Source organism: Trachemys scripta, chromosome 5 (genome assembly GCF_013100865.1).
Source record: "Trachemys scripta elegans isolate TJP31775 chromosome 5, CAS_Tse_1.0, whole genome shotgun sequence".
NCBI lineage: Eukaryota > Metazoa > Chordata > Testudines > Emydidae > Trachemys > Trachemys scripta.
In genome coordinates, this window is record NC_048302.1 from 120,232,815 (window position 1) to 120,246,355 (window position 13,541).

General features: G+C 39.2%; 1 protein-coding gene across 17 annotated transcripts in view; it reads right to left on the reverse strand.

Annotated features, from left to right (window-relative positions):
• The window catches only part of ADD1 (adducin 1), a 117,724-nt gene that overhangs the window by 22,410 nt on the left and 81,773 nt on the right, over nt 1-13,541 (reverse strand). For 6 of the 17 annotated variants that reach the window (XM_034771436.1, XM_034771440.1, XM_034771433.1 and 3 more), the window contains exons 11-14: nt 11,818-11,919; nt 4,344-4,433; nt 4,225-4,242; nt 3,374-3,466 (exon numbers count right to left, since the gene is read on the reverse strand). In XM_034771436.1, coding sequence (XP_034627327.1) covers nt 3,374-3,466; nt 4,225-4,242; nt 4,344-4,433; nt 11,818-11,919 — 303 coding nt within the window. The remainder of the gene's footprint in view (nt 1-3,373; nt 3,467-4,224; nt 4,243-4,343; nt 4,434-11,817; nt 11,920-13,541) is intronic. The other 11 variants (XM_034771444.1, XM_034771438.1, XM_034771443.1 and 8 more) reach the window with 2 other exon arrangements.

A 13,541-nucleotide genomic window follows, 5' to 3' on the forward strand; every position in this document is an offset into this window, starting at 1 on the left:
TAGAATCCTAACAATACAATTGATTTTAAAAAGTTTGATTGGTTGTGCATTATATTTCCTATAGGGTTTTTTTTTTTTGCTCTGAAAAATCTTAAATGGAAGGGAAAATATATAATTTGTCAAGTTTCAGAGTAACAGCCGTGTTAGTCTGTATCCGCAAAAAGAAGAACAGGAGTACTTGTGGCACCTTAGAGACTAACAAATTTATTAGAGCATAAGCTTTCGTGGACTACAGCCCACTTCTTCGGATGCATATAGAATGGAACATATATTGAGGAGATAAGATAAGATAAGATAAGAGAGCATAAACAGGTGGGAGTTGTCTTACCAACTCTGAGAGGCCAATTAATTAAGAGAAAAAAAACTTTTGAAGTGATAATCAAGCTAGCCGAGTACAGACAGTTTGATAATAAGTGTGAGAGTACTTACAAGGGGAGATAGAGTCAATGTTTGATTCCTGATGTCAGATTTGTGTCCATTAATTCTTTTGTGTAGAGACCTGTCCTCGCTTACAGACAACCCCCCAACCTAAAGCAAATACTCACCAGCAACCACACATCACTGAACAAAACCACTAACCCAGGAACCTATCCTTGTAACAAACCCCGATGCCAACTCTGTCCACATATCTATTCAAGTGACATCATCATAGGACCTAATCACATCAGCCATACCATCAGGGGCTCGTTCACCTGCACATCTACCAATGTGATATATGCCATCATGTGCCAGCAATGCCCCTCTGCCATGTACATTGGCCAAACCGGACAGTCTCTACGCAAAAGAATTAATGGACACAAATCTGACATCAGGAATCAAAATACTCAAAAACCAGTGGGAGAACACTTTAACCTGTCTGGTCATTCAGTGACAGACCTGCGGGTGGCTATATTACAACAGAAAAACTTCAAAAACAGACTCCAAAGAGAGACTGCAGAGCTAGAATTGATATGCAAACTAGACACAATCAACTCCGGTTTGAATAAGGACTGGGAATGGCTGAGCCATTACAAACGTTGACTATCTCCCCTTGTAAGTACTCTCACACTTCTTATCACACTGTCTGTACTCGGCTAGCTTGATTATCACTTCAAAAGTTTTTTTTCCTCTTAATTAATTGGCCTCTCAGAGTTGGTAAGACAACTCCCACCTGTTTATGCTCTCTGTATGTGTGTATATATATCTCCCCATTATATGTTCCATTCTATATGCATCCGAAGAAGTGGGCTGTAGTCCACGAAAGCTTATGCTCTAATAAATTTGTTAGTCTCTAAGGTGCCACAAGTACTCCTGTTCTTCTTTATATAATTTGTGTTTGGATTTTCAGCACAATCTACCCGCATCATTTGCTTACCCATCAATGCCATTTTTTACAATACAATAATTCCTCACTCTTCAAAATATTCCTGTCCCAAATTCCCAATTCTCATTTCATACAAAGATAATTAGGTAGGTAGGTAACTACTACTCTATGTGTCAAGATAGATAATTTTACATCATTTCACTGGTAACCTAGGATATTAATGACACCAATAAGAGGGGAAAAAACACTTCATTGGATGGTTTGCCCTGACATTATATACTGTTAAAATCATATTACATACTTTTGCCCATACTTCTGGCCTCTGCTACCTTTAAAATCCTTGTAAACTACTTGTGAATACTTCCATTACAAGAGTACTGCAATTATTCAAACACTTTATAAGAATTGAAATGAAATCTTGCATTTCACTGGTAAAAATTACTGTATATTGTGATGACATTATTTAAAACCACCAATCCCCCTGCTGAAATTATGATAACTGAGCAGAGAAGATAGAAAAGTGAAGGCTTTTGAAGTGTTTGCTTTTGGGTTTATATTTTCTAGCCTTAAATCTGAAAAGAATAATTCATTACCCTTCTCTTTAGAATATGGTTACTTTTTGACAAGAACATGAGATTTGGCCTGAAAACCAGCGTTTACCACACTCACAATAATATGGTATATGATGTATGTACAATACAGATTGGCTGATCACAGATAGCATGTTAAAAAAAAAATCACAGGACTTGCAACAACTATACATTTCAAATTGGTCTCACTTCTTGACAGGATAAACATGGTGATGGAGAAAGGAGATTTGAGGCACAATTTATTTAGCTTCCAGTTAATCTGAGAATTTGATGGCGGTGGTGAGGGACAGAGAAGAAAGGGAGCGATACACATCTACCTGCTGAAGTTCCATATTGAACTCCCATCAAAGGGCAGACTGAAGAATTTACATTGTGGAAATTACTCCAATTTTACTTAGCCTCCCAAGCAAACCCAAAACACATTTTAGATTTATCTTCTGCCTTAATTATACTGCATAAAATGCCATAGATATTGTTTATTCATTAACCATTTGAGAATTAGTATATTTAGGACTCAGCCCTGTGGAGGGCTGAGCAGCTCCTGCATCTCAGGTCCTATTACAGGAATATAGAAGGAGGCATCCGGCATCCTTGCAGCATAGGAGCCTCAAAATCAGAAGGTTTTTTTTTTTTTTTTTTTTTTTAAAGTTAGCTTGGTAAACCTTAGACCTGTGGTTATCTTTGGAATTACACTGATGCAATCGGGCTGAGGCTAGGCTAGCTCAAAATGGATCTCAAATTAGGAGTATTGAGCACCGATGACATGCACAAACCAAACACCACATGCAGAACTCCTGATGAGCCCCGTAACTTCACACACATTTTCATGTTATTCACCAGTTTGAATATATAAAAAGAAACAACATCTTTAAGAGGTACTTTAAAAGGGTAATTTAACTGCGTGTAGAATGGCACATACATAATTTGTACATCCATCTAGTTTGGGGGTGGCCAACCTGTGGCTCCAGAGCCATATGCAGCTCTTCAGAAGTTAATATGCGGCTCCTTGTAGAGGCACCGACTCCAGGGCTGGAGCTACAGGCGCCAACTTTCCAATGTGCCGGGGTGTGCTCACTGCTCAACCCCTGGCCTTGCCCCACTCCACCCCTTCCTGCCCCCTCCCCTGAGCCTGCCATGCCCTTGCTCCTCCCCTGAACCTCCTGCATGCCACAAAACAACTGATTGGGAGGTGCGGGGAAGGAGGGGGAGGTGCTGATCGGTGGGGCTGCCGGTGGGTGGGAGGCGCTGGGAGTGGGGGAGAGAGGAGCTGATGGGGGGCTGCTGATGTATTACTGTGGCTCTTTGGCAACGTACATTGGTAAATTCTGGCTCTTTCTTAGGTTTAGGTTGGCCACCCCTAATCTAGTCTTTCTATTAAAGCCAACTCTTTAGCTATTACAGGTAACAGGGCAGAGTAGGGAGAGGTAGAAGTGAAGGGTGAACAACAGTATTTAGAGCAGTATGACAGGGCAGTAAGTACCTTTCTAACAGAGAGAGATTTAGCGGGACTAAAGGCCTGCTCTGTGAGATCGAGCCCTTCAATAGTTTCCGTACAGTCTGAGAGGGGAGCATCCTGCAACAGTAAATTGAGTAAACAGAGCAAACCAAGCCCAGGCTTTAACACATCAACCATGAGCATTATGTGACACTAGTTATAAACATGCAGAGAAACAGTAAGTGGTAGATAAAATAGCAATGATAATGAACTGACATGCACACTAATATCACACCCAGACTGAAAAATGCTATGTTCATGATATGACTAGTCAAACTTCATAAAGTGCATCAGAAAATACTTATCTGCTGCCAATTATATTACTCACATTTACTGAGATGTAAGTTTTTAAGTCATTACAGTGTGCACTTTGCTGAGTAACTGTATAGCGAGCACTTTAAACTCTTATTTTGAACAATAATTCAAAAGTCTATTTACTTAGTGCATCAAAGACAGTATTTTTAGCTTAATGATTTTATTGTTGATGCACAATACCAATCGTTTTGTCTTTTTTAATTGATCTCCAAATACATTGTCAAGTTATCAGAATATATTCAATACACACTATTACACAAAACTGACTCTGCTGTTTCCAATATCTTATATTTTAAAAGTACATTAACTTGAAAAATATCCAAGTTGTCACAAAGCCTGACTAGTTTTGAGCAGGATTCGAACCCATATAAATAGCCTTTTCAAATTTTCATGCACTACGTTCAGCAATAAATCAAGGAGCATCTCTCACAGACATGCTTTAGCTGCACTACTAAAGCCTCTTACATTTCTGACCCTGAGCACTCTCACAAAGACAATGGTGTGTTATCTCTAACACTTACCTTATAAACAGTTACTCTCTGCCAATTAAAGAATAATGTTATAGTGACATATTAGGTGACAGTAGAGGACACCAGACATTAACTTTAGGATTATATTTTATGGCACTCTGTGTTCTCACCTGTACAAGACTCCTGTCCACTACTACCCCACAAAGAACCTGTGACTGAGGACCAGCGGTTTTAATATCCTGTAAGTTTTGCTCCCGGATCTGTGAAGAAAACAGCAGGATAAATACATGTGAACAGTGGGGGCGAAAGACCTCTCTGGCTTTAAGATTAAGCTTGGTAAATTTATGGAGGGGATGGTTTGATGGGATAAAGTGATTTTAGTCAATAGGTCAATAACGTGCCATCGCTGGTAATTAGTAACAATGGTCAATGATGGGATATTAAAAGTTACTACAGAGAACTTTTTCCAGAGGGTCTGGCTACAGAATCTTGCCCGCATGCTTGGGGTTCAGCTGATCGCCATATTTGGGGTCGGGAAGGAATTTTCCTCCAGGGTAGATTGGCAGAGGCCCTGGAGGTTTTTCACCTTCCTCCGCAGCATGGGGTAGGGGTCACTTGCTGGAGGATTCTCTGTGATCTGAAGTCTTTAAATCATGATTTGGGAACTTCAACAGCTGAGTCAAGGGAGAGAATTATTCCAGGAGTGGGTGGGTCAGCTTTTGTGGCCCGCATCATGCGGGAGGTCAGACTAGATGATCATAATGGTCCCTTCTGACCTTAGAGTCTATGAGTCTATGAGTAGACAAACCCGTTTTATCCACTCAGTGGGGGTGGAGGAAGGGGGAGGGAGAGAGAGAGAAAACAAAACAAAAAAACCCACCCTTTTTTGGCTCGGTTTTAGGGACAGATCTTGAGTTGGTTTAAATTATCATAGCTCCACGGATGTCAATGGAGCTGTGACAATTTACACTAGCTGAAGATGTACCCCCAGGATTCTATTGATATAGATTATTTCTTACATGCCAATCAGTTTGGTATCTAGGTATCACAGCATGCATTTGCCTTCCTTTTACATGGTAAGAGTAGACTGATCAAGTAGTAGAGAAAGACAGTTCAGAAGGGCATCAGAGCATTCCGGATCAGTCTTTTACCATGTTCAACCTTTTAGTGTCCACACATTCCATAACCATACTCCCACAGAGAAAACACCTCTACCTCCATATAACGTGACCCAATATAACATGAATTCAGCTATAATGTGGTAAAGCAGTGCTCCGGGGGGCAGGGCTGCGCACTCCAGCAGATCAAAGCAAGTTCGATATAACGCGGTTTCACCTATAACGCGGTAAGATTTTTTTGGCTCCCGAGGACAGCGTTATATCAGGGTAGAAGTGTAATTCCAAAACCAACAGGAAGTGCTACTAAAGTAGAATAATAGAAATGTAGGGCCAGAAGGGACCTTGAAAGGTCATCTTGTCCAGCTGAGGCAGAACCAAGTAAACCTTGACCATCCCCTGACTGGTGTTTGTCTCATCTGTTCTTAAAGCCCTCCAGTGACGGGGAATGCACAACCTCACTTGGAAGCCTATACCAGGGCTTAACTAACCTTTGTAGCTAGAAAGTATGTGTGCACGCTCACATTTAATCATATATAAAAAACCTAAATCTCCCTTGCTGCAAATTAAGCCCATTACATCTAGTCCTATATTCAGTGGACATGGAGGACAACTGATCCCCATCCTCTTTATAACGGCGAGTAACACATTGGAAGAGTGTTATCAGGTCCCTCCTCAATCTTCTTTTCTCAAGACTAAACATTTCCTCGTATGTCAGGTTTTGTAAACCTTTCATTTTTGTTGCTCTCCTCTCCACTGTCTCCAATTTATCCACATCTTTCCTAAAGCGTGGTGCCCAGAAGTGGACATACTACTCTGGCTGAGGCCTCGCCAAGGCTGAGTAGACTGGGACAATTACCTTCTGTGTCTTATATACAACATTCCTGTCAATATTAATACCCCAGATTGATATTAGCCTTTTTCACAACTGCATCACATTGACTCATTCAATTTCTAATCTACTATCATCCCCAGAACCTTTTCTGATGTACTAATACCTAGCCAGTTATTTCCCGTTTGTAGTTGTGAATTTCATTTTTCCTTCCCAGATGTAGTACTTTATACTGGTCTTCACTGAATTTCATCTTGTTGATTTCAGACCAGTTCTAAAATCTGTCAAGGTTGTTTTGAATTTTGATCCTGTCTTCCAAAGTGCTTGCGACCAATCCCAGTTTGGTGTTATCTACAAATTCTGTAAGCACACTCTCCACTCCACTTTTCAAGTCATTAATGGAAATATTGACTAGTACCAGACCCAGAACAGACCCTTGCTGGATCCCACTAGAGATTTTTCCCCACCCCTGTTTGACAGCAAAACCTTTGATAACTCCTCTTTGATCTTTCAAGCAGTTTTGTACTTACCTGATAGTAATTTAATCTAGACCACATTTCCCAAATTTGCTTATGAGAATGTTGTGGGATTATGTCAAAAGCATTACTAAAATCAAGATGCATCACATCTATAGCTTTCCCCCATCGACTAGGTTAGTAACCCTGTCAAAGAAGGAAATTAGATTGGTTTGACATGATTTGTTCTTGACAATTCTATGTGGCTATTACTAGAATTCTACTATCCTCTAGATACATACAAATTGATTATTTAATAACAATACTCTTTACCACCTCAATTTACCATCCAAACTTTGACAGTGGCGACTATACTTTCGAAGTGGATGCTAATGAGTACATTCGTTCAAGAATACAAAATCCCTCATTTGCATGTGCACAAATGGTTATTTTTGAATGCAAAAATCAGTTAATTGCATAAAGAGGTATCCATCTGTGTATCTAAATACAAATGCTCTCTTTTATGTCTTCAGTGTCTGCAAGCTCTTTCCTCACTCCACAACGTGGGAATAGAAATAAAGTAATTCCTGAACTTAGATGTCTTGTGAGAGCAATGAAACCACAATTGCTCACCCAGCATGCAACATTTCTAAAGTAGTTTGGAGTGCTGTTTCTAAAGCTGCAGAAAAGGATGCATTTAGAGGGATTCACTTGTAATTGCATGGATGACAAAGGGATATTCATCTTAAAGTTATGTTGTAAACAAAAGAGACTATCCATCTTACTATCAACACTTAAGAGTATTAAAACTGAAAATATTAAAAATCCTATTCCCACGACTTTATTTACACTCTTCGTTTACTCCTTGCATTTATCTTGACCGAGGCAATGAAAACTCATGAAATCAGTTTTACTTCTGTTTTCGGTTGGTTTCACTTTCAGGTTTTTAGCACCACAGTGGAAATATTTATTTAACAACTGTTTTAACTTAATTTCTTTTTAACTGTGGAGACATTTCTATTGATCTTAGGTTTTATAAACATTTAAAAAAAATAAATTTAGACCAAGTTTAAGTTGACAGTTTCCGTGAGACTGTTTTTGCAAAAAGGTAAGAATGAGTCTTATTCCACATATTCTCTCTATTGTCAGTTGCAAGTTTATTAGCAATTCTGTTTCTCCAAATATATTTTTATAGTGGAAAGCAGGAACCTAGAATATAATTTGTTTTGGCACTGCACTTCTAGTTACTTAACCCTTGTATTGACAGTTCTTTTTATTATTTAGTAGAACTGGGACCATTACAGAGCAGATACTTCAGAAGAGTCAGGGTATTCGAACTCCTTAAATAAAGTTTTGTCTATGCAATCTAGTCTACCTCTGACCTTTACCTCTGTCTGAAATACTGCTCCCAAAACCAAGCTTTCCATAAATTATTTGTTTTGGACAAGACCAACAAATCTACCTTCTACATTGCTACACAAAAATGTTTAATATTGTTCTTAGAGTACAATTTTTTTGATGACTGGATTGCTGCGAAATACCAAACCCAATAAAACCCACACAGCTCCCACGGGAAAAGCAGATTATAAAAACTGGAAACCTAAGTATGTGAAGGATTCTACACGATAAGTTCAACTATCATTTAACAAGCCCAGGGCTTTCGAAAGAAGGCACGTTCACACAGAAAATAATGTACCATCAGCATGAGAAACTCAACATAACGAGTATCAACATTTGCCTACTTGAACCTTTCACATGTATAGATTTCCGTTTCAAGATTTATGCCTTTTGGATTGATTATTGCACTGGACTTTCCATATTAAACAGTGACCATTCCACAACACTGCTGGGACAAAGATGATAGCTCTATCCTTAACCTTAAACAGACTCTCCTTTAGCACTAAACAGTGTTCATGCCAGTAACCTTTTACAAGATTTTTACCTGCACAAACTCCCTTTTCCAATAGTGGCATCAACTAACAGCACCAGAAGCAGCAATTAGAGGCAAGTTAGCCCATTACTAATTTTTGCTAACAGATTGCCAACATATGTTGGCACTTTTGTAAGAATGGAAGCTAAATAGGATGATCCAAATCCCTTCCTCATAGAAGACCAGTGGTAACATTTAAAGTTAATTTCACATAGAGACTGGAATTCAAACCACAGGACCACTTTCAAATGGTTAATATCTGGCTCAACAGATCTGGGAAGTGGGGGAGAACCACACCTTGCCTAATCACAGCCCAATTATAAAACAACGTCCAAAGACTCGTGGATCCATACTTCTGTGCTTTAATTTTAAATTGACAAAGGTTTGGAAATATTTTGCAAAGAGTTTTAATTATGAGCAGAAGCCATTTTAGAATATTTAGCTAATCCCATCCCTAAAAAGCTCCCAAAACAAAAAATCACAGCACTACCATGATGATTGATCATTTCCCCCTACTCTTTTTCTGTCTTGTCTATTTAAATTGTGAACTCTTCAGGGCAGGGACTGTAAATTGCTTAGCTCAAGGTCTTGGTTGGCCCCCAGACCCTATAACAATTAACAGCCACATCATGTATGTGGCTCAATTCTGGACCCTACCTCCTGAAAAAGAGTCTGCCTGGAATTTTATAACTTAATAGCAGACGCAGAAGCTGGCCAAGAAGTAACAAGTTTGTCATGGAGGTCACGGATTCCGTGACTTCCCGTGACCTCTGTGACTTCTACAGAGGCTGGCGCACCTGACCTCGGGGCTGCCAGAGCAGCTCACGTAGCCCCTATGCCAGGTGCACTGGCCGCTGCTGCAGCAGTCTCAGGCCCTCCCGCCCCCCCAGGGCTCAGGGCCGGGGGTGCAGGGCAGTTTATCTGGGGGGAGAAGGCTCCCTGGAAGGGCGACAAACTCCCCTCCCTCAACTCCTAGCTCCATGTGCTGCTGCCGCTGTCTCAGGCACTGCCCCCGTGGCTCCCATTGGCTGCAGTTGCCAGCCAATGGGAGCTGCAGAACCAGGGCTTGGGGCGAGGCGTAGCAGAGGCAGCACATGGAGCTAGGGTTGCCACTTCCCTGGAGCCGGGTAGGGAGCTTGCCCTATGCCCCCCTTCACCACTACCGAGCAATGCTGGCTCCAGGTGCTTACACACTGATTATTTAATAATTTGTTCCAGTATCTTTCCAGGTATTGAAGTTAGGCTTAGTTTATAATTCCCCATGGCCTCTTTTTCTCCCTTCTTAAAGATGGGTTCTATGTTTGCCCTTCTCCAGTCCTCTGAGAACCCACCCATCCTCCAGAAGTTCTCAAAGATAATTGCTAATGGTTCCAAGATTCCTTCAGCTTGTTCCATAAGTAACCTGGAATGAATTTCATCAGGTCCTATCGACTTGAACACATCTAACTTATCTAAATATTCTTTAACCTTTCCCTATTTTGGCTTGCGTTTCTCCCCCTCTTGTTCTTAATATTAACTGTACTGAGCATCTAGTCACCATTAATTTTCTTAGCAAAGACTGAAAGCAAACAGGCATTAAACATCTCATTTTTCTTGATGTCATAAGTTATTAGCTCTCTTTCCCCGCTGAGTAGAAGAGATGCACTTCTTTTCATCTTTCATCTTTCTCTTGCTCCTAGTGTATTTAAAGAACCTCTTCTTAATTACCTTTTTGATGTCCCTTTCTAGTTATACCTCATTTTGTGTCTTAGCCTTTCTGCTCTTGTTCCTACATGCTAGTGCTATACTTTTGTACTCCTCATCAATTTGTCCATGTTTCTACTTTGTGTAGAATTCCTTTTTGGATTTTTAGGTCATTAAAGAGTTCCTGGTGGAGCCATATTGGATTCTTATTATCCTTCCTATCTTTCCTTCACACTGGAACAGTTTGCAGTTGCGCATTTGATATTGTCTCGAGGAACTGCCAGCTCTCCTGAACTCCTTTTTCCATTAGATTTTATTCTCATGGGACCTTACCTACCATTTATCTAAATTTGTTAAAGTCTGCTTTTTTAAAGTCCCCTGTCCTTATTCTGCTGTTCTCACTCCTTCCTTTCTTTAGAACTATGAAAGCTATCATATAATGATCACTATCACCCAAATTGCCTTCCACCTTCAGATTTGCAACCAATTCCTCCCTGTTGGTCAGAATCAAGTCTAAAATGTCTATCTCCCTGGTTAATTCCGTTCTGGAACAAAAAGTTGCTCCCCACAGCATTCCAAGAACTTACTGGAAATTTTATCTTTTGCCATATTACTTTTCCAACAGATGTCAGGGCAGTTACAGTCTCCCATTAGTACCAGGTTTTGTATTTTGGTTATTTCTGTTATCTGTTCTAGAAATGCCTCATCCACTTCCTCTTCCTGATCTGGTGGTCTATGGCAGACCCCTACCAGAACGTCACCCCTATTTTTGACCTCCTTTATCTTAACCGAGAAGCTTTCAGCTTGTCTGCCTCCCACCTCCTTTTGGACCGCAGAACAAGCTTATTATATATTCTTGATGTATAATGTATAATGCAACGCCTCCTCCCTTTTTACCCTGCCTGTCCTTCCTGATCAAGCTATACCCCTCTATACCAATATTCCAGTCATTAAATTTATCACACGAAGTTCCTGTGATGCCAATTAAGTCATAATTTAGCTTATGTACTAATACTTCCTGTTCATCTCCCATACTTTTTACATTTGAGTACTGATGCCTCCCCGGGTTACGCAAACCCGACTTACGCAAATCCGCACTTAACAGAAAAAGTTCCGTAAGCTAGAAATAGGGTTGTTGATTTTTTTGGTGTAATGGTCGGGTATACATTTCCAACTTACGCAAAATTCGAGTTACACAAGGTGTTCTGGAACAGAATGCTTGCGTAAGTCGGGGAGCATCTGTAAAGACATCTAAGATGTTGGGCAGATTCCCCCACTAATTTCTCTCTTGTAATTTTCCATGTCCTCCCCAACCCCCCACATCTAACCCTCTGATATGGTCACCTTTTTTTTAATATACTTAACTGTGGGCTTTTATCACATGCTTCCTTTGAACTTAGTTTAAAGCCCTCCTTGGTTCAAAGGGAGCAGGTGACAAAAGACTACTGAGCTTAGTTCAAGAATATATAGCGACTGTTTCTGCCCCTAGTTATCATGGGGAGGACAATGCAGAAGCCATGCGTTTGATTTCTGCAAGACCTTATTACAACATAAATTATTAGCTGTTTACAAGTATGCAATTTCAACAACAGTGATGGCAAATTAAATTATTTAACAGCAGTTACAAACCTTGTTCCTCATTTCTTGGACCTCCTTTGGGTTAGTGTTCAATGGAACAAACAGGTTAGGGACAGCAGAGGTGGCAGTTCTATGTCCATCCTCTTTAGTCCACTGCAATGCCAAGAACAGTTCAATAGTCAGAATTGCTGTAATGGCAAGGAATATTAATAGCAGCAAATTTATATAACAATTGATCATGCGTTCTATATAAATGCAGAAAACTGAATCAATGGTTACATTCTATTCATTTATAAGAGCACTTAACTCATACACTTCTTCAGTGGTAACAGAATCAGAAAAGGAATTAAAATAAATGTCTACAGAGACACTATCAACTAGAATATCATTTCCACCCCCAAACCTTTGCACTTATTGCTATATGTAACACCAGAGATTTCTGAAACTCAAGTAAGTTTATTAGCAGTTTTCATTTTTCTGTGCATTTGACAGCACCACATAGTTAGGCACGTTCAATGTTTTCCCTGTGTACTTTGTTTCTTGCTTGCTGAAGAGACCCTTAGCAATAAAGGAGACAGAGATCCCTTAATACATATTTTTAAAGGAAAAATTAAAGAAAAGGGCATTTCGAGATATGCTATTTAAAGGGGTGTCAATTTTTTTTTTAAATTAGGTAATTTTTTCTAACATTGAGTTGACAGTGTCCCTTTAAATCACAGAAAAAAAAATCGACCCAGATAAAGTTAAGATAAAACTATGATAAGTGTTTTTATATCCTAGTATGGTCATATTCATCTTCACATTTTCTCTTTGAATACTAAAATGAGAGCGAAATCATTGATTCAATCCTCTGATACTCAACAAACATCAAAGCAAACTGAAAGCATAAGATGACAGGAGTGTGAAAAGCAATGGGATGTCACTAACCAGGTTGAGTGAATGATTTTGTACTGTGAAGCAAGAGTGGGCATCACCAAAGTTTTGCATTAAAACAAACTACTGCATTAGAATATACTGTGTTTCCAAAATTATTTCTGTACAGATAAATAGCTGTATCAGTACAGCAGCCTAGGGGAACAGTTTGGTGATGTCGAATATTTTATATAACTTATATAGCTCAAAAGGTTACAAAAATATCCCAAACACAAACTTAAAGCACTTCATGGGCTCTTCACAGAAGGTTGTTTTACATGGTCATTGCATCTAGTATGTTGACGGGGTTTCTGTGCCACAACACTAAGCTTTTTCTCTCTGATTCATCAAATGCAATATCTCAATAATTTTCAGTTGTTATTGCATAGAAAATGCATTGAACATTTAAAACAAACCTGTTTTAGAGAGCAAATGCTATGCACTTTTCTGGAGTAATTTCAAGAGACAATAAGATAGCCAGAAATTGTAAAACTTTAAAAAGCAAACAGAATTTAAAAATGTTTTGCACTGTAAAGAAAAAATGGAATGAACATGGAGCTGTGGAATACTCACTGATGATTATCTTCTTAGATAAAAATTAATCCAGCTTTTTATTAAAGATAATTTTAGTCAAAACATTAAAATATAAAAACAACCTCAGTACAGCAAACTGTTTTCTTTTTAAATTAAGAACAAGCATTAAAAAATTAAGTACACAAACCTAGGACATTGTAAGAATTTATATTGCTCCAGCACAATAGCTAAACAACATTAATTTCTGAGTCAGGATTTTACTTCAAACGTCTACTGATTATTTCAGATATTAAATAATTTGATTATGTTGTATGTGAACTAAGATTAAA